General features: G+C 41.2%; 1 protein-coding gene across 4 annotated transcripts in view; it reads right to left on the bottom strand.

Moving 5' to 3' along the window:
* The window catches only part of LOC110988842 (P2X purinoceptor 4-like), a 62,920-nt gene that overhangs the window by 18,920 nt on the left and 21,349 nt on the right, over window positions 1-22,651 (bottom strand). For 2 of the 4 annotated variants that reach the window (XM_022252742.2, XM_022252739.2), the window contains exons 2-5: window positions 14,906-15,083; window positions 7,033-7,107; window positions 3,225-3,300; window positions 2,312-2,417 (exon numbers count right to left, since the gene is read on the bottom strand). In XM_022252742.2, coding sequence (XP_022108434.1) covers window positions 2,312-2,417; window positions 3,225-3,300; window positions 7,033-7,107; window positions 14,906-15,083 — 435 coding nt within the window. The other 2 variants (XM_022252741.2, XM_022252743.2) reach the window with 2 other exon arrangements.

Below are 22,651 nucleotides of genomic sequence, written 5' to 3'. Positions count from 1 at the left end.
TACCAGTCATTTTTTCTAGGCTCTCCTCATCCCAAGGCACTTTTGCCTACAATTCTCCTCTTCCAATTCTCAACTCAACCATCTCCCGGGAATGCGCGTACAGGAAACCAAGCTTCTCAAAAGCCCAGCCAGAGTATAGAGTCTTCCCTCTTGTCCAAACACATTGGTGAATTAAGAGGGGGCTGATGCCAGAGCAGAACCGAATTTAACGGGGTAAAAACGAACAAAGGGTATGCAGTGCAAACGCTCCATAGATAAGAACTCTTGAGTCCTCGTTGTCGGCCAGTTCCCAAAAGGGCGAGTGATTGGACTTTGTACCATATATTATGATTCCACCTGTTTTCTCTGTATAGGCGTGGGTTTCAAGACCACTTATTCCAAGAAGTGTTTTCCTGTACATTTAAGAATGTAAAGCATATTTGTTTTATTTTGGGATTGTACCCAGTCGTCCAATAGGAAAAGTATACTTTTAGCCTCAAAGGCATACACGGGGGGGGGCGCCATAGGCTTCAGCCCCCCCCCCCAGTCTTGTTTCCCGACTTGCTGGAAAACGAAGATGCAATACAACAACAACTTATACTATTAGCTCCGACAGATTCATACGTCCCAGTCTCCTGTGGCGCAACTGGGGGTGGGGCTTGAGCATTGTGAGCTAGCCCTATAGGGTGTAATTTTGGTCTGAGCCCCCCCCCCCGACAAATCCATTGCTTGGCTTTGGCTTGGAAATTTTATTATCAGCTAGTTTTAAAATGGAATAATCCATTAATTTTCGACCACCTTGTTTCTTTTCCTTTCTTTGAATAGAATATTTTTTGATATTGTTTTCGAGGTAATTTCAAGTACTTTTACCCACTCCGAACAATGAAGTCACCCTTTTAAACGGGCGCTCTCCACATCTGTACCACACCCACGAAAAAGCAATAAAAAGAATTAGTTCCGTCGATTCCGTCTGGCTTGGTTCATACCGCCGCCGGCCTCAATCTCCTACCCCAGTTCGTCGGCATCCCGCAGGAAGAAAAAATTGTTCCCTGATGATCGCGATGATTTCCCTCATGACAAAGACGCCCGACTCCCCGCTCGCTGTGCTGTGATCTCTTCATCTGCCGTGGGCCTCACAACGAGACGGTTAGCTCCAACGGCCCAATTATTTCGATTTCTCGCTGCGTTGGAAAATTTGACGAGTATGTTCTCGTGGAAATTGTATTACCGTATGTGCGGTAGTCTTTAATCGGAGGACTCATTGGGGGCGCTGTGTAGTGTTTTTATCTGTACCCCACCGGGAGTGGAGATGTGCCTTTTTCAAGATGACTGGCGTAAATAAGCCTTTTGTGAGTGACCTTTGAATAAAATCTGGTATCCTGAGTTCTTTAAATTCACGGGAAAATAATAATTAGAATTCTTCATACTAAAAACACTGTTGCTATACCTCGTGATTCGGGGCAAGCGTTTACTTAGTAAGAGACGCCTTGCACCAATACACCGTTCTCAATGGAAAAGAAGGGCAAAAAGGAACCAGTCCATTCCAGAGATGGTGGTTGCTATGCAAAAGCTTGCCCCGAATCACGAGGTATAACAACAGCGTCTTTAGTCTGACTTGTTACGTTTGTGTGCGATCAAATAACTACGTGTACCAGATTTCATTCAAGTTTAACTTGCAAATGGCTTATTCTTTCACGCTCACTGGATGGAATGCGTTTGAATATAAGGCTGTCATTAGGCAACCCCCAGTACTTTGCAACAACGACACTTCCTTCACAAAATTTTGTTGAACGGATTAGTTCCTCCAAGGTGTTGCTGGCCAGCGAATATGTGTTTGTGTCATGGACATGCTTTGATTTTCACTCTGGAAGTTTAGGAGAAGTACTAACTTGAAAACTACCGTTGAGGCGAACTCGTGTGTGTTCTGAGGAAGGAAAATGCCCTCATCCCATCTCCTAATCTACAGCTCAATCAGACTCAAATATAATTTGATGGTTTCACATTACAGGTTGTGCCTTTTGGTCAGAGAAAATTCCCGCTATACCCTCCTTAATGACCCAGATTTAATATTTCAGTGGAGCTTCTTGTGTTGAGTTTCTGGGTCAAGTGATTGTAGCTTGAAGCAAAGAGATACCCCCAAAAGTGCCAGGTCTCGCGCCAGCGGTCGGATTAAAAGTCGTGACAAAATGTGCGATAGATGGAAAGAAATGCGAGCAATATTTTTGAAAATTTGTCTTTGAAAAATTCTTTTTTTTTCAATCGGTGAAAAGAATCCTTCATGCCAAATATCAACTACGTAACTCAAAGTTCTACAGTAAAATGACTAAGTTACCTCGGTAACTTGTCGTTTTCTATTGGGCACCATGCTTTTATTTCGCAGGTTTTGTTGACATCTTTGTAGGGCCAGGGCGTTGGTACGCAACTGCCAGTCCTCATACCTGCAATGAGGACATAAGGATAGGTTACCAGCCACGGGTCGATAAACTGAACATTGATCGAAAGACATAAAATCTATCTTCGGTTACCGAACATTTATACACGACGGTCAACATTCGTGAACGACGCTCTTTCTGTAACACAATTCTACACGAAATCAATAAATTTGGAATTATACACTGAGCATTTTCTCCAAACATAAAGGTTAAGGTTAGTAACAAAGTTTAGGTACGGTTTTTCTTAAGAAGGTAGGCCTATTAACTTATCTCAAAGTTAATTGGGGAACTTGTAGTTTAGGTTAAATATTTGACCCACTATGTGCAAGGTATGACTCAATTTCCCCATAACTGTTTAAATGTGAGGAATTTACACAAAATGTCGTCATGAAGAGTTTTTAGAAGGGCAGAGTTGAATACCACTATCAGAATTTTTGCTATGGATCTATCCAGCCGGGCCGGACAGGCCAATTTTGCCTCAATCTGCCTCAATTCAAAATCAGTGCCTTCATCCTGACCTAAATCATTCACATAATGTCAGGTAAAACAGCAATTACGGGCGGGTGAAGTTAATTTCATCAACCTTGGTTCTTTCGAATAAAATAAAAGGGAAAATATTTTTAGACAGCCTGTGGTAGTGCCCTCGTTTCAAGCATACCCTCAACAAAACCCTGTTTGCAATTTCAATTTGATCAAGGTCGTGGTAAACTAAAAGGTAACTCAGCGGTCACTTTAGACAGAAACATGAATTAGAATACCAGGTAGCCTAAAATTAGAGGAGAGTGAATTGGGAAGTGATACAAGTATACCAACCGTTTCCAGTCTTTATGTATTCTCCCGCCGGGCAGTCTGCATCCGTTTTACACCTGCCGTACCAGACGTCGGGAGCCTACAAAGAGAAAATGGTTTTGTACATAGTGAGAGACCTCAAATTGGGTACAATTAGCTGGAAAATCAGGAGGCCACAAGAGCCTAGAATAACGGCCACCGCCCATTCCATTGATTTTTCTTCATCTGTTCCTATAATTGCATTGAATAAGATGATTCAGAAAAAAACATGTTTAAAGTTATTCCGTTTTGCTTCAGACCAGTAAGTGAATGAGCATTCACGAAGAGGTTTATCTCGCGGTCTACTAAAGGGAGTCCAAAATAACCTACAAAATTAGACTGCTGAAGGTTTGGCATTCTATGGACTTTGCAACGTCACATCCGGTGTCCTGGCGCGAACACATTGACTGATAATCTACATTCCTCTGCCGAGCTTTGCACCTGTCCGAGACAGATAATACATCCTGATTGGTCAATTCTGTGGCAGCACGCGCGATAATGCACCCTTAATAGTGTACGGTATTTTCATTGGGCAACAGATAATGCAAGGTGATTAGTTAAGTAGTTTTGCTAACAAGCCGCGTGACGTTGCATTAAGTAAATCTGTCATTGGCACGGCTTACGCCTCATGTTTCCCCCCATGCTGTCGGAAAGTACTGCTGTACAAACGGCAGTTGAGTTTACTTCGATTGTTTCTCTAACCTTGAGAACCTTGTTTTCTATGCTGTTTGAATTTGTTTCCAGGGACCCCTGTCTCGAACGAATCCATTTTTATTTGAAGTCATGAGTGAATATGTCTATGAATGTGATTCCTGAGGTCTAAGTACAATACAAAAGACCAAAACATTTTCTGCATTAAAAGTCCTACGGTGTCCATCAGTTTTCACATAGCAGTCTTTCCTGAGACGCCCTTTGTCTCCTGCCTTTCAATTCTTTTCGAATTTAGTGGGTATTCTATGATATCATTTCAAATTAATAGAATGTGATGGTGTGTTTTATACGGGTCAAGCGAATGAAACATTTTATCTACACACGCGCTTGAAATTAAAAAAGAAAAAAAGGAGGTAGGTCTTCCGATTTTAGCGAAAGGATTTGTAGGGACAATTATTCAGCGTGGGGTGTGCATTTCCTACGGCCGAAATCAGCCTGTCACCCGCGGTTAAGGAGTTCATTTTAAATAGCAGTGAAATCGTGGCTGGTCTCAATAACACACTATCCGTCCGAGCTAGCATAATGGTTGCTGGTAATTGATGGCGTATCCGGTGTGGGATGCCAGCAATTTGCAAAGTCAGGGCTTTTCAAATTGGTACTTGTACAATTTTTTTCGAAGAATAAAACAGTCCACTGTGAATTGGCTGGCTGAAAAGAGCGCTACCGTGTCTGGAAATTTTTACTTTGGAAGTTGCGACTTGTAATTTTTTTCTGGGACAGACGGTTGTCCGATAATTGAAATCAAAATATTTCAGGTACATTTTGGATAACGAAAAGAGGTTACATGTTTGAATAGGCCGACGCAGTTTGAAAGTGTGACTGTATGACATTTGTTTGTTTGCAAGTGGCACTTGGATGACGGGTAATGTAAAGTAATTGACGAGTACAACAATATTTAGGACTAAGATTAGCTTCTTTAAAGGTCCTCCACGTGTTGTTCATTTGTTTGTGATTACAGACCAATGCATCGTTTTTGTCTTTTATGGTTCAGTCATTTTGAAGTGAAGAATGTTGCCGTTTTAAGAATTTCACATGAAAAGTATTTATACGTTTTCGATGCCTGACAATTTACACTTCGTGAACTTTGCAAAAATGAAAAACTACCAAAGGCTTCCTGTTTGCGAATGTTGTCTTTGTCTATTTTTGTTCCAAAATGAGATTTTTCTCCATATTTTTGAGGGCTTTTTACACCCATTCCCAACGTCGCTCACAACATAAGACCTCCAGGCTAAACGTGATTTGCGATTAAACCAAATCATTTCCCCCTTTTTTATGGTTTCACATCATTGTATGGAATCGCATTTCCCCAACGGTACCCAAGTTATAGGTTTATTAATTTGCAGTTCGTGGTTCGACACACCAAGCTATTGCCCCAGGGAGGACCAACGACGATCTGCAGCCAGACTCTTCACAATATAGCGTGCACTCTAAAAACTCCCGGGTCAGATTGACCCAGAATTGGGCCCCATTCGGCATGACCCTTTCCAGGTCAAATTATGACCCAGAAAGGGTCAAATGTGACCCACAAGGGGTTCATTTTTTCACTTGGAAAAGGGTCACGCCGAATGGGACCCAACTCTGGGTCATTCTGACCCGGGAGATTTCAGAGCGTGGTGAAGAAATGAGGAAAATACATAAAAACTGACCTGGGCTTGTTGGAAAGTCATACGCAATAGTTGACACAGAAGATAGTAAAAAAATTCGCGTGACCTGCCTTGTGAAGACGCAAGCGAGTCCTGAGGCTCGTGAAGAAGATCTTACTGCCGCCATAAGCTAACCGACAGGCAAGGGTTAACCGATGGGCAAGGGATTGGTCTTAGATATGCCGATGGGATGGATATCAGTTAGAATTTGCTCAAGAGCTATTATACTTCTAATCTAACCAAAAGGCTTGATACTTTTTTACGTTTTTGACATGTGTGAAGTAAAGTATTCAAAGCTCATCTGTATTCTTCCAGAAATAAATTATGCACGCAGTGACAATGCAGAATTCTCAAAACCTTCAGTTCATCTATCATGCCACTTCACGGATATCATACAAACACTGAATGTTCATGGGTGTCATGGGGAGATACCTTTCGTTAGGTGACAGAATAGGTGAATAAAACATTCAGTATTAATGAAATTAGTCGTACGACTGCACATATAAAACTTCATTATTTTTAAAATAACGCAATCGTAGAGGTGAATTGTTCCCTCTTCTGTCTTTGTAAGTGCAGGGTATTGGAGCTGTAAAGGCCATGTAATGATGTTAGAGGTTGATATCTTTATTGCAAGTAGTTGTCAAAAATCTTCAGTGGAATGACATGTGGTTTGACAAGCTCTCTGACAAGTTGGGGAAATGGAATTTACCACGCAGAACCTGACCAAGATGATGACAGGAGTCTTGTCAGGTGTAAAGAAAGTAAGAGGAAAATTTTTTTAGTGGGGGTGGAAAGGAGATCGATTTTTCTGTAGGAAGGGGTCGGTAATGCAATTTCAAAAATGACTATTATCAATATCAAAGATGAATAGACACCTTTCTTCTGTTTCCAAATAAAGCTACGCATTCACGCTTAAGAGACAGTGTTAAGGGACATAGACACTTACATTTGGCTATTATGTGACTGAATTTACGTTCGTGAAATACAGAGTTCCGTAAACATGAACAGCATGAGTATAAGAAAAGTTGCCTTGTCGACAAAGTAACCTCTGCTGTGAACGATAAATGTAATAAAACTTTCTGTATTTTTTAATCATTTTTTTAGGTACTTATCTTAAACATTACTCTTTTTATCCTGAAGTGATTCAGGATATAAGGTGCACGTCTTTACCGCAACACTTGAAAATGTCAGAAATTAATAATTATAATAATGATAAACTGTAGGTCATGGATGGCACAAACACTGATCGGGAAAAACCTTACATTTACAAAACAGTTGAATTCATATAAACAGTTTGACACTGAGCAACCTGGTTTTTGGTACTTTCTTTTTATCCGTAGAGCCCGAAGAGTAGCAAAGGGACTCTGAATATAGAAAGACAAAAAATGAACCAATTGTATGACATCAAAAAATATGAATCACACTAGTCTTCTCCTTACCTCTGGACAAATCCCACGGGTTTGTTTTGGCGTTATCACCATGTTTGTCATGACGAAAAAAGCGTTCGTTTGCTGCTGAAAAAAGGAAGAGACAAATGAACCGGAGATAAGACATGTTAAATGCATGCACGCGTGTGGAAGGGAGGCCATTACCAAAAACAATAACAGCGTGCACGCAGCAGACCACACAATTTAAATTAGAGCAAGAATAGTAACTTGGTATCGATAAAATGGACGCATCAAAGCCAAATAGGAAACCGTTTGGCCAAAATTAAAGCATCGTAGATGAAAGGATGCTGCACCGACTTTCCTCACCTCTTCTGCTGCCACGATCATTGCTCTTATTTTTGCAAGTAGTAATTTAATTTCAGAACATGGCATGTCAAACTAATCAGGCAGTTTAAATGGGCCATGCAATGGAATTTTTCCCGCATATTTTTGATCGAATTAGCCTTATTTTAGATTTCTTGTTTTGCTATTTTAAATGTTATTTTGGTGCCTTTGTAGCTTTTATGTTTATCAGTATTCCCATATATTCATCAGCAAAACTGTGATGTCATTTTTGTGCACACAAAAAAAACTGCTGAAATTTTTAATACTTCGCTGCAGTGGATTTCTTCTCTTTGGTGATTTTTATTATGTATCTGCACGGCAATAAGCCAAAGAGCAACCTTTTAAAAGGAGAATTTTCGATTGGCAAATATAGATTCGTAATTTGAACAGACAGTCTACGAACTGAAGAGCGTGTTCTGTGAATGATATCAGAACAAGAACACCTCGGTTGTGCGGAAAGGTGGTGGAAAATTGTTTAAAAAGTGCCCTTTTCATTACGTAACCTCAAAATGTTTAGGTCTCCATACACTGAAAATGAAATGTGCAAAAACTTGAGTTCGTCTGAGAAATGCTCCTCGTTTGGACCCCTTTAAGCAACGTTGCAAGACAAATGTTTACACTAGCAATGAGTTGTGCCTAGTATTGAATTTCCTTCTAGGTCAATAAAACCCACCTGACAAAGTGTCGCAAACGTTATGAATGATGTGCCAGTCCACCTGTCCAAAATGTCTTTACATGTCTATTACGACAAACACCATGCACACATGCAGGTTTTCCGGCATGCATTCTGGTGTGCATTCCTTTGCAACAAAATAAGCCTCGCTTTTCAATGTCGAGGAGACCGTGCAAATTGTGTGTTTTACAAACGAGCAGAAAAACTGTCTTCTGAAGTCCTTGAAACTGTCCATAGACACGACAGCCGGAGATGACTTACTTAGGGGGTAAAAGTTCGCTCACTAGAGCTGGCTGTTGATTTCATATCATTTGATTAAATCAGTGAGGTTCGAAATGTCCATTTTAGACACTCTTGATAAAGGTGGGTGGAGACATCAGGGGCCATGCCCTCAAGGGTCAATTTGTTAATATAATAAGAGAAGTAAGTTTTTCTTAATACAATTTGCTTTTATCCTAAATCGTATACAAAGCCCCAATCGTTTTCATATCCTGCCATTACGGTACCAGGCGTCGGTAGGACCTATTACTGACGCCTTCTTCAGTCAAACACTCTAAACAGACGCGGTTTCCCCTTTTGCCGTAAAGCAGAAATCTGTTGATACAGATGGTCGGGCCCGGTAGTGGTCAAACAGAGGAGTGTTTTATTTCTGGTGAAACATCGATGTTTCGATAGCAGTGACCCGAGTCCCGCACTTCAAGACGAATTTATCATGGCGGACTCGCTTCCGTTTTCCGTGTCACGAAATGAAGCACCATGTAAGAAACATTACCTTCGCGTTTTGAATTGTCATCAAACACGGGAAGTGTTTAGGCGGGTCAACTTGCATCAAACCTAGAAGTGCAGCTGCCAAAGGCAGATCGGGCTGTGTAGTATGTCTTTGCATTGTCATTTCGTCATGTATTGATAAAGAGCTCATCATTTCACAAGATCTGATGTTGAGCTGATGGTGTTTTCTCTGTCGCTTGATTGAAATGGTTCGGTTTGGCCATGTAGTCGAGACACAGAGGAATCGTAAGTCTCCGGTATAGTGAAAGGATATCAATCCGTTTGATGGTGCCCACGATATCTCTTGTGCACCCCAATACCGCAACCGGTGTGGTGCAATTAATACTTTTTTGCATATTCAACGATGTTTACTACTGTACACAGCTTCTACCAACTTCGAGCGATTGCCCGTTTACACTAAAACCCCTTAACCCCAGCGCACAGCCTGAACTTTTATCCCTTATTGTTATTTTTCTTAATACCAACGAGGCCAAATGCCTTTTGCTGTCTGAGATACCTCATTTATAAAAAGGCAACGTTATTTGGGAGCAATTTTATCGCAAGACTCCTGACACCGAAATCTTATCTAATAAGCATGTCACGGCCATAGAGTGTCTTATTTCGAGCTGGCTGCTGGCGCACGCCGCGGTAACTGGATATGGTGCGAGAGCGCTGCTGGGTTGTGTAGTTCTACGCCGCGGATGAATATTAATTTCCTGTGGTGTTTGATTCGAGGGTCCGCTTGAAATGCAAACAGGGCGGCTGAAAGCGGGAAAAAGGGACACTCCAACAATATGCTTGTTTGACTAAGGGAATGAAGAGTTTATTTACAGTTCCCGAAGTGCACTTTTGAAGTGCCAAAAAGAATAAGGAAAGGTAGGCCGCTTCTAACAGAGCCAGTCGAGCCGACCGCTTCGGATTAGCCTATCACATTTTTGTTAGCGGTTTGAATATGAGGGGAGCTTAATCCCCTCATCAATTTCGGTTTTTTAATCAAGGAAAACCTCACTCTATACGAATGTGTGTGACTGAAAGAGGTCAGGAGCGTAGAATTGATTCTATACGTTCTAACAACCCAAATCATAGCCGGTGTCAAGGGCATGAGACACCGATGCCGACGATTTAACATTATTTGAGACAAACATTTGTGAAGAGTTCGTGTTGTGTCACGTGATTCAGGCATCTCCTTACGCGAGAGACACTGAACAACGACATCAAAGCCCCTTTCCATATCAGCAGATTACTGACTTTGATAAACATTATCACCGTTTTCACGAAGGTACAGGCATGTGGACTTTGAAGAAAACGTTTTTGAGATGAGGAAAGCTTCACACGATTCTTTGACGAAGAAACTTTTACATGAAATCAGTATTTAAAATGAAAGGAGTGGTTAATAAGCCAAACTTATTCAGCAATAATTCCCATCCTTTTGTATCATTTACGGCCTCTTGTTTAATGTGTTTTCCACTTAGGAAAGGGGCGTGCACAGGCGCGGCTGAGAATGTAACAAAAGTAACCGTCCCTCCGTGAAGACAAAAACCTCACTTGACCCACTTTTATGGCATTCCAGCTTGGTACCATTTGTTCTTGTTCAACGGGCAGGAATGGTGTGTGTATTCGTAAGAAAGGGGAAATGGAGTTATCGAGGTGCCTGCCCTTGGCGTTATTAATGCAATTTAGAACTTAATGATGTTTTGCTTAGGGAAGCATGTCAAATGCTGAAGTACAATGTTGTGGGCAAAATAGTGAAAACAAAATTGAAATCGAAAAAAAAGGTCATATTAGGTCATATATCGATTAAATCGACATCTCCGTTCGTTCCTTCGTGACACGATGAAGACTTGCCCCCAAAACAGTGCATTTGGTCTGAGGAATTCAGAATTAGATACCACATTTCGAAAAGTAGGGCTAATGGCTTTAAGGTATCTTTACTGATTTTGCACAAGGCAGAAACCGCATTCAAGACCACGTCGTAATTTCCCCCGGTTCCATTCCTGCTGGAGTTCTGAGCACTCAACCGAATTGTGAAAGCGTATTGTTGGATAATAGTAGAGGACAAATGATTCAGTCCATAGCAAAATAAGCACAGAGGAATGCACACATCCCCGTGGATTTCAGAGACAACAAATAAATAAAGTTGAGGATTTTTTGAAAACTTACACTGTGTCATTTGTTGGTACAACATTTTGGAACGTGATGTAATCATTTCTTTTTTCTTCTGTTTTAATAAAACATTATAATAACACCCGCATAGAATTAAAAAATAATACCATGGTGATATTGTAGCATCTTTGCATTTTTGTCTTGAATAGTTTATTATAAATTCAACAGTTTCTAATAAGCCACTTGCGAGTTAAATTTGAATAAAATCTGGTACACTGTGTTATCCGATTGCACAGAAACGTAACAATTTGAATTCCCCAGACTAAAGACACTGTTGCTTTACCTCGTGATTCGGGGCAAGCTTTTGCATAGCGACCACCATCTCTGGAATGGACTGGTTCCTTTGTGCCGTTCTTATCCATTGAGAACAGTGTATTGTTGCATGGCGTCTCTTATGTAACTAAGCAAAAGCTTGCCCCGAATCATAAGGTATAGCAACAGTGGTTTTAGTATGGAGAATTCAAGTTGTTATGTTCACGTGTACTCAGATAACTCAGTGTATCAGATTTAATTCAAATTTAACTCGCAACTGGCTTATTAGAATAACTTGTCGTTTGCTGCATAGCGTAACTCGTAAATGGTAGACTACAGAAATGGATACAGTTGCAAAAGGTATCTACAAAATACGTTTCATAAGTTGAGCATGAACCTTCGAGTCCCGTCAGCTAACGATTTTTATTCAACCGAACTATTGATTTCAATACCTGAGCAGGTTTCCATTCCAAAGCATCAAAAATGTATAAAAAGGTAATATCACACCCGATAGCCGGATTTTGTTTAAACTCGGCTCTGGTTTACAGCCAAATCCTTTGATTTGAAACCCGCAAAACGGTAAGCCTTTTTATTTGACGAGTGCATTCTTCCTCGAAGTCCAAGGTCTGAGTGCGGTATGAATTTCAGCAATTTCCCGCCCGAATGACTCACGCAGACGACTTTATCACGGAGCAGTCCTTCCCTTAATTAATTAATGGTTCTTGGGACCAAAGCGCTTATCAGCTGCGCTCATTGTCGGTCTACTCTTAGTGTAGCTAAGCTGGATACACTTATGACAGTACTTTTTGGTGGGAATGATTTTCATCCCAAGTACTTATTTTAATTCAATATGAGGGATCACACGTCATTTCAAATGATGTTAAGCAAGTGCACGGCAGGGGAAACCGGTCTTTTGAAATGATTCAAGTTAACTAGGTCAGTCGAATGAACAGTTTGGTGTTTTGCAGGCCAAAAACAACAAATTACCTTATGTATGGTTCTCGACTTTCAGTTCATTTGAATTTTCCTTCCCTACAAAGGTCTTTGAACTTTAGGATTGCTAGAGGTCGATGTTAAAAACGAAACCTTCTACATGTAACTGGATATTTCTTTGTATCGTTTCCATTGTTTAAATATAAGCACTGAACATGTTGAGAGATTTTGTTCAAGAGGTGAGAAATTAGGGAATACATCTTTACTCCCTGCGCAACTGGGGATAGATTTAGAGGGGGTATCTAGTATGTGTCTTGCTGTCAATGTTTAACTGCGTGCCTTCCGATTTTCCCACTTCTCATAAAGGTACATGTACTAGCGCCCTCCACTAATCCTGGTTCGTCCTTCACGAATCACCATTAGCTGTTTGATCTTTTAATTCGCAAACAACTAGTCACTAGTTAAACACGACATGCATCCAAAATTAACACTCTCTAGCCATTCACCTGAACTCCATGCAACATTTGATTGTCGCCCGTGGTATAAACAGCAATGTCAAACATGCAACAAAATCACTCATACAGTATACTTACTACAATCATTGGCGCATGGCACTGGTCAATATCAATGGTTCAGATTAGACAAAGTGAATGGACATTTTTCTTGCAGTCTGTGCAAATGTAATTACCACACCTAAATTTACCAGTTATTACCACACTGCATGCAAATGTGCTTGAACATGTTCAGGGCACTAGTGAATATAAATCATACACCAAATTACACCCGTTATAAATAGCAATGTCATGAAGATGACGACTTTTGCATGTTGTTATTCGATGCAAACTGGCTTTCGGACTGTACTGTTAGTGGTTGAAAAAAATCACATCCATTCAAACGTGAAATAGTTAAAGAGGGACTTACTTGAAGGACCGACGGGTAAATTGTGTGGGTTGAAGGCAGAAATCAAAAGGGTGTAAAAAGGTATGAAAAATGACGAGGGATTGAGAGGAGTGTCACCTGTGTAAAACACACGATATCTTCTTCAAGAGAAACATAATAAGGTAGTTTAAGTGCTTAAGTAATCAAAAATAGAAGGTGAAAGTGCTCAATGGGATATTCTATCAAGATCAGAAAAGGTGAATTGGCGCCACATCTCCCTCCACGGTGAATCTGGCCACTCCTCCAGACAAAACACACGCTGTAAAAGCTGCAGTTTTGCAGTTTAACTCCAATTTAGTCCTTTTCTGAGTCCCAAGTTGGTACGGTAGTAAGCAAGACCACATAATATCATCACTGTACCGGTATATTTGCTAACTAATTTGAATGAATAGAGTTTTGTCCTCAGACAAAGCGCTGAAGCAGTAAAGAATGAATACATATCTTCCACATCGAGCCCCTTGTAAATACTTGGACAGTTTCAGCTTAGGTCAAGTTGGAATGCCAATAAGTGCCAATAAGCCTTTATTCAATTTGAATAAAATCTGGTACACTGAGTTCTTTAAACTCGTTCTTGCGGTTACTCCTGTTAACACAGTAGGATGTGTGCGCATTACAGCCGGGTATGGGAGCATACTCCCCTGTTATTGTGAGCGTTTACTCTCGTTGACCATCGTGTCGTACTCCAGCCTTTCGCGTGCTCAGGAGTAATTTTGTGTTAATCATTCGCTCGAACGCACCCACTAGGTATAGCAAGAGTGTCTTTAGTCTGGGGGATTCAAATTGCTATGTTTATGTGTAATCAGACAACTCAGTGTACCAGATTTTATTCAAATTTAACTCGCAAAGGCTTATTGAGGTTTACCATAGTTCGGCCAGCGTCACTCGAACGATCGACGGTTGGACTAGCCTAATCGATCTTTTGAACTATATCCCCCACGGTTCGGTTGCAATGTCACTGGCTATCAGTATCCTATGTCGTAATTATGGCAAGCTGTTGTGGGAAAAATAACAGTTCTACCATGATGGTGGAGAGAAATGTAGTTAATGGAGCATGTAAGTGAATAAAATAGGTTCTGCTTGAAAGAAAAAGATTCAACTCGAGTAGTTGAGTTAGGATTGTTATGCTTGTGCGCAGAGTAACGAAATAAGTGGTCTGTATCCGTACATTTTGCGCTTGAATGTGCTGATACTGTCTCCAAAATATTCAAATTCCTCTACATTGTCAAAATGTACACTTGGCTTGTTTTAGGTCTTACGGGCGTAATACTGCTGTACCACCTTGTGCTGTCTCCAAAATATTCAAATTCCTCTACATTGTCAAAACGTACACTTGGCTTGTTTTAGGTCTTACGGGCGTAATACTGCTGTACCACCTTGTGCTGTATTACTTTTAGAAACCTCAAAGGGATCGGAAAAGGACTCGACTAAATTGTGTTATGCTGATTAACCCTAACTCCCTAAGGTGTTTAAAACTCATACTTAGACCGGGGCATTTAACCCAATTATAGAGTTAATGAAAAGTCATGTACACATTCAATGAAACCACAGACAATAAAGAGCGTCGATAAAAGACAAACAGACGGACTGATTGATGGAAGCGAAATAGGGTATTGGTCGAAAGATGCACGGGTGTGGGAGAGGCATACGTATGATTTAAGAAACGTGAAAAAGGAAGGGACCAGAACCACCAGAACACTGAATCATGCAGACTAGAAAAAAAGATAAAGGACGAAAACGGAACTTTAGAACACGCACAAACAGTAAAGAGAAAAAGGGAAAGGTGTCAAGTCAGGAAAACCTTTCTTTTCTAACCTGTGGAGGTATTACATAATCTGCAAGATCCCAAATTCGATTGTAGGGCGTTGGGTCGTCTACTTGAAGGTCCCAGGCATCCGTGATGTTTGTATAAGCCACACCTTTCAACTTCGCTGTCGCCGACCCTTCCACGTTGTCTCGCTTTTGATAGTCTTTGTTGATAATTAAAACATATCTGGAAATCAACCCAGAGAAGAAGACAGACATTTCTAAAGAGGCAAACTTGGCAAAGTTACCGATGACGTACGAGTGTGGGCGATCAGTTTGACAACTGGTCAGCTACTCTCATCAGGGAAAGAACGTGCAAACATGTTCAGAAATTTCCAATTAACTTGGGGCAGATTAACTATTGTGTTCATATTTCAACATGTATTACTCGTCCCGTCTCATCAATCTGTCAAATCTTGCAGACTGTGTTGCATCCTAGGTCTCTACAAGTGAACAATGGCACTCACAGGCGTGTGGTGCTTTGAATTCCTTCAGATTATCGAAGTGACCGGCTGCAACATTAATAATGAAACCAATTAATGCAGTTTGTGAATTATTTCTATTGAGGCTTGCACTTTCTTCGTCTTGTATACGCAAAGTACAGATGTTTTCTTTATGCTTAAATTATTCATCGTCTGACGATACTGAAGATTCTTGTTGCCATGGTCCCTCTAAGTTCACTGCTTTTTTTTACCTTTTTGTACTAAAACTGTGGATTCCTGAAAAGTGTAAATGACATTATATAGCTAAGAAATCTGAAGATTATTTTTTATAGAAAGAGGAAAATTTAGTTTTCCAAAGGACAAACCCAAATGGAAAGAACCCAGAACAAATCTGAAGAAATTGTTTACTTTAAAGATGAATAAAATAAAAGTTCTGGTGAAATGTGTAACAATTAGGAGGAAAACTTGGGAGGATTTGAACTTCACACAGAATAAGCGCAACTTCACCAACCTTGCACGATACATGCACGTATTAAAAACCAGTTGTAATGTACTCACAATTGTACAAAAAAGCTGATGGCACTTATTTGCTACCGTAATTCATCTGCCAACGAGAAGGGGGGTATGTCAGTGTTATTTGCGAAAAGACGGCGGAATTATTACCGGCGCCAAGTGGCAACATTGCTCCCGACCGGCCACAGTCGTGTGCATACTCCGAATTAATACTTGCACGCTCTCACAAAACATTCGGCCATTTGCCGGGCCCAAGCAAAAAAAAATCAAATCCGTTTTGTAAGAGGTTGTACTTTTCAGTTTCTGTCCCCCTGCAAAAATTTTACTTAATCCAGTTTTGATCCAGATAAGTTGGGTACTTAAAGACCCAGAACTTGCTACCGAATACCGCGGATGAAATATTGATGGAGCCAGGAAGACAGTCGGTGCATCCATAATTCACCGTCTTTCACAGCAGTTTTGCTCGCAGCTGCGTCGCCACATAATGGATGTTACAATAATGTAGCGAGTGACGGCGGCATATTGACAAAAGAGGGCATATGGCGCTGGACGGCGATGAATTCACAAGATCTGAGAAGCACAAGATCAGCACCTGAAGCTCTCTCCAAGGTGAAAGAACTCTGGAGGCAGTGTCAGGGGCGGGGACGACACCTTGGATGCAGGGGTCCAGACAGCAGACCCGGCTTGGCCCTTGCTTCAATCTTCGAAATAATTCACTACATTTCATGTCTGCTTAATTCAAAGACATACTGGGTTTCCGTTCCTATAGATAGGAACCTATTTCAGGGAAACTTTTGACAGTTTGGTAACCACAATTCACCGTTCTGCTGAAAGTTGTATGTTGTAGTACATAATTTATTCTGTTGTAGTTGAGACACTTTGCTAACAATACTTGTGATCACCTGCGTGGCCCGGAAATAATTCTTGCTTGGAGTGGCGGCTGCCAAGAATAGCATTGCTTTGGAAATATCCTGGTTTTGGACAAACACCACAAGTCTGGTCTGATAGAGCCCCAATATTCATGCCCCTTCTTCCCACTGTGTGCGCCTCACTTGTCTGCCATGAAATATTGGTTGGGGCAGTGTTAGTTTGTTTAAACCAAACCCCAACATTGACCCAAATTTTAACTTACGCCCTGTTTAGAAAGGTCATTCCGCCCTGGATAAAAGGAGCTTTTTATTACAAATATCGATCGCCGTAAGGCGGAACCTTTGAAAATCTTTTTTTTCCCTTATTGTATTGTATAGGTAGACCAATAACGGTTTATTCTCTCTTGCAATCATCAAAGACATCAACTAAATTCGTCAGAAATAAGCCTCTTTCCAACCTGGACCTCTAATAAGAAGCAAACACCCGTCACCCACCACCTTCTTGGTGCTTGTTCCCGATAAACTCAGCTCGCGTCGACCGCCAAAAAGGCCCCTGTTTACCGGGTGGATTCGGTTGCCATTTAAAAACAACATCGGAGACCCCCACAAAAGCGCCCTGACATCTGACGAAATCCCCTACAGAGGCATGGGGTCCGACATTTTAATTTGCTAAATTGAAAAGCGCGCTCGTTGCAATCCCAACGCACACCCGCTACTTCGAGACATTCTAACACAGAGCGGCACGGCCCGCCGAGGGAGTAGGGAATAGATTTGTGCCGTGTTTGTACAAAATCAAGACGGGTGAAACGAAGCGATCGACGGTATTAAAGTGGCAGTGCCGCGGGGTTAATTTTCAAGTGTCCATACGCAAGCAGTCATCTTTGTGCGTAGATGGGCGAGAAATGTGTATTTAAAGATGGACTGTCAACAGCCAAGTAGTTTCATGCCTTTGTTCCGTTTAATTAATGCGCTACGCGCTAAAATAAACGGAGCATATATAAAATTATATATAGCCACATATATTTTTTCAAAAGCCTTGGAATAATAAATATGAAATTTTTAGGATTAAAAATAAGTGGACGGCATTTGCAAGTGCTCTTATATAGTGCTTTACTGCGCAGAACACCAAATAAAAACACCAAGGCTTTATTAGATAGAGACAAAACGTTTAAGGGCAAACTCCATCGATCCCTAATTCATGAGAAAACCTCGATGTAGCATGCGTGAACAAGGCACAGATGCAGCCGAACTAAGTCAGACGTAATCGACCGCGCATAACGCATTATTTATTGCCCGGACTGCAACACACATTCGTTATTCGCCGACCTACCTTTAACACATGTTACATTAAGTGAACCAAACCAATACCTGTTCAAACAGGACACGTCCCATCACGGTATCTATATGTGAAGTCTGCTTTATTGTTAAGGAGCAGGGCGTATCAAGGTGTTGAGTCTGGGGGGGGGGAGGAAGGAGGAAATGAAGATCTTTTCCTGCAACGGTTGTCCAAATTTGTGTCATTCGTAATAAAATCATCCCCTCTCCAATGATTAAGGTGCTACTATACCGCTTCTAAGAGTGCATGTGTGACCCTTTCATCAGAAAGACAACATGTCGCTGGGGGGAAAGTTTGCCCCCCTCAGCTGGGTTCGCTGCTTTTTTGGGAGTGTTTAACCTCTCGTCAGTGTTCTTCAGAAAACTTTGGCATTTAGTCTTTAAACTATTCGCACTGTTGTATAAACTTGTGCAAAAATAGTTTGAGTGCTTGTTTTAATTCCATCCAGGGGGCGTTGCTTAACTTAATAGGCCTAGTTATACCTTTGTGACACAAAGGCCAATTGCGATGGTTTTTGCCCTTAGCAATACAAAACCGAGGTATAATAAACGGATTTTCCATACCCTCATTTCTGATTACTAACAACCCCAATCGTTATTGCTATAACATACGGTCCGTGTGAAGGAAAGCTGAAAATCAAAAGTGTATATTTGCGCGAGGGCATAATTTCTAACACCGGATGGCCATCAAAAGCTAATCACGTGAGATTTGTCAGCAGAGTACAGCCTTAGTAATCTAAGACGTATCTCAGAGATCGGATACACGGTGTCATCAGGGAGAGAGGAACGAAATTCCCTTTACTGAGCACCGGACTGATGATTCTGTAGCCGGCGGCTTGTTTTCTTTTTTCCTGCATGTAAAAGTCCAAAGCTACACTCGGGGAGTTGGCACATGAAAAGAATCATCAGGCTCCTTCCCCGATGAGGTGACCCCGGGCAAGGCAAGGCAAGAGCTCAGGTGACGGAATGGTAAACAATCAACTCGTCTGTGGCGTGCAGGCCACATAGCGTAGTAATTTGGTATTCCGTATTCAAGCTCTATAAAAGGGCGGTCACTTGCGTACATTATTTGGTCGCTTTATGGTATTACAAGCTGATCGATTACATTAGCCTGCAGCCAGAATGGAGCATTGAGGTTTCCCTGGATAAGATCTGAACAGGTCACGTCCTGATGGCTAGGCGATCGAGGCAAGACAATTCCTTCCAAGCCGTGGCCTGTAGGCAGGGTGAAGGTATTCAAACGTAAGCGAAGACCACAACGCAACTTGCAATTGGTGTGGGGCAACGCCACAAAAACGCGCAGCCGCTAATTAAATACATTCAATTTACGTGACGCGTCTCGTGTCACATCTACCAATGTACCTACCAGACTAATAATCTTAGTCCTTAGGGGAACTTTACATGGAGATGGAGATCAATGCTTGCGCCTTGACCCCAGACAATTCAAAGCTGACACAAAAGAATCACTTTGACCGAAGTATTGACCGTGCTATTTCGCTATCTTGGTGAGACAAACGTCTCGCATTTGCCATCTTTAAAATTTCATTTCAAGTTTAATTTTTAGTTTTAACATTTCTGACAGTAATGACAGAAAGTCCCACTCAAAATTTCAATCCACCAAGTAAACTGCACAATCCTAGACAACACACTTTAAAGGAACAATTCTGATTGCCCGTTGAACCCAAATCTCATCTCACGTAGATAGCAGGCATCGCAGCAGGTGATATTGGGCTTATTCACTAATATAATAAAACAACAAAAATGAGTGCGTCAATACCATTTTAAACAATGTGCACCGTGTAATGTTTCATCATCGTTTCCGCTTGTCCGCAAAATGAGACATTAAAAAAATCACCGGCTTGACCCCCACTGGAAAAATTCCTGGATCCACCCCTGAAATACTAAATTTAAATATCACCTTCTCGAATTCCTACGGAAGCAAGCGATAGATCTCTGTTAAAAAGGTATTTTTGTCACCTAAGCACAAAGTAAGTCGAGATCAAAATGCCAGAAGGGTTGGCAAGCTTTAGCTGTTAATTTCACAATCTGCAACCCATATCGACCGCGAGCTTTGCTCAGTTGTTTACAGGTCAATTTTTCCACGCCGCTATTACTGTCGCCCTGGTTACCGTTTTACCCCTTAATAATTTGCATTTTCTGAAAAGAATTCTTGCCGTTTTAATTTACATAATCTTTTAGTGCAAAACAATGTATCTTTTTCCACTAAGACTTTTTTTTTCAGGTTCCTTGCATCTGTTTTATGAATAATGTAAACCGTTCCAGTGGGATGAAAACCAGACTATTTTATGGATGGCGTGCGTTCCAAGCCTTTGTTTCAATATTTTTCAAAACCTGTCTTCCAACACTGAGGTTTAACAGAGTAGATAGGGATACATATTTGTCATGAAAATTCATTTCATTGCTTTTATTTCTTCTCTCGAATTCCTTAAAAGAATAGTTAGACTCGCTTTCAGTTTAACATGGCCGACTCGTCCATAGAGTCTTTGAGAGATGGCAGCGGTAATGACTAAAACGTCTGCAGCAAATCGTTTTCCTCGGGGCGCTACTCTGGTGATTTGCACCAATATGAGACATCAGCGAGTATGCGTGCCATCGCTCGAGACCTGTCGGCGTACGATTTCGAGATTTATCCAGTACCGCACAATAACAGCACACTAAGTGGTGTGTAGGTGCTGGCGCCGCTAGAAGAGTGCTATCGCTTGCAACTTTTCCACATTGCTTCCCAGAGTAATGACCAGAAATCTGGACTCCATGTTTAAATGCAAACCTAGTGTCAAGTTTCCTCCACACCACTGAATCAGACATTTTATTCTTGTAATATACTACATGAATATGAGTCATAGATATTTTGTGTATTCTGAGGCGTGAACCTCTTTAAAGAGACAAGATGTAATTTCTTCAAGTCAAGTATCTACGACGTGACTCCTTAGAAAACCGCTTGACAACTCGGAGGGCAACGCGGCTGACGTCAACCGTAGATTCTATGGAGTCGAGTTGATATGAGAATCATTACTAAGCTGGAGAAATTCGACCGTTACTTTGCTGGTAATTTTGTGACAGGTGGAAAAGTTTGACCGAGGCGAAAGGAGTATCACGTCAAAGTAACATACATGTACTTTGCGGTTTTCTATTTTTTTTTTTGCGGAAGGGTTGACGCAATTGTAGTGTTTTGCGGCTCTCTATTGCTGGTACAGTAAGTAACTAGGCGCGGATCCGAGGGGTGGTGTGTGGGAGTCACAATCTATCTCTCTGAGACCTAATAACAGTAAAAGGGGGGAGAGGGATGATCATTCAAATAACTCAATAATGCAGGTTCTTCTTTTGTGTACAAGGTAAGTGTTACAAATAGGAGAATGTAGTCCGCAAAATGAGATATTAAAAAAATCTCTGACCTGACCCCCCGCCGGAAAAATTCCTCGATTCGCCCTAGGTAACGTATTCAGAAAGGAACGAACGAGAATAACACATAGAAAAAAAATCACTCTGTTTTCATTTTTGCTCTTTTGTAACCGGCTGGCCTGGCAATGAAGAACACAAAAATTAACCGTATAAAATTAAACCGAGTGGCGCAGCTTTGAGTAATGGTGTGATTTTGATGGAAGCCTTTTTCCGGAAAGATGTTTGTCTAATTTAATTAGTCCAGCTGCTGTGTATCATTTGGGGCGTTTCTGACACGTTCCTTGAGTCACCATAAAGGGTCGTTGTACCTTTTCTGTGTTTCTCCGTGTTTCGGAAGGGCCAAGTAAAATGCTGGTAATTATATTTACCGCGTCTGTCTCCATTCCGAACCGTTGAGTCAATGCACAGACTACTTAAAATGTCAGTTTTGTTCACGTACTGTTAATATTTCGTTTTCTTTGTGGTTGAAGTGCGATGGGTAGTTTTTTCATTATCGCCATAAATATTGGCCTATCCAGTTGGTACAAAATACGACTGATGGCCGGGTGTAGGAAAGAATGATTGCAAGAAAGGGAGAAATTATAGGATAAAGGGAAAGGAAAAAGGGGAACGACTGAAGGCAGACCTACCACCAAATTTTTTTGAGGTCAGATTTTTTCTTTGTTTTTCTTTCTGATGGAAACATTTGCAAACTTCTTTAGGTAAAATCTTTCATAGCATTTCAGAGGAGTGATGCGACATTTTGGTACTCTGTACACCCTGTTGAAAGGAAGGGAAGGGAAATAATCCCGTAAAAATTTCTTTTAAAAATGTTTTTCTCCATGGGGGGGCATAGCTCTGTTGCCCCCCCTTCCATAAGTGGGGTGGTACAGAAATGTAACGACAGGGGATCAAATCTGAGAATTCGCAAAGGAATTGCAACCTTAAGTGTCAAAGGAAGAAAACGAAGGCGCCGCGGCAACAGCCTTGAAAATCAGAGATGGGAGTCGGTATGAGTACCACTGTGATCCAAGTAAAAAAAGATTTGCAAACACCACCTGCGAAATGTTGAACTCGAGCAAGATGAACTGGAGAAGAATTGGTGAAAGTAAGTGCGAGGGAAAAAATGTTCTAGACGGACTGGAACATCTTCCCAGGTCAGCGCAAAAATTAAAAAAAAAGGTCATATGGAACTG

Source organism: Acanthaster planci, linkage group LG09, assembly GCF_054643075.1.
Source record: "Acanthaster planci isolate LZ-2023a linkage group LG09, COTS_SCS, whole genome shotgun sequence".
Classification (NCBI taxonomy): Eukaryota; Metazoa; Echinodermata; class Asteroidea; order Valvatida; family Acanthasteridae; genus Acanthaster; species Acanthaster planci.
The sequence above is the reverse complement of the archived record's forward strand: the minus strand, read 5'-3'. Positions and strand labels throughout refer to the sequence as shown.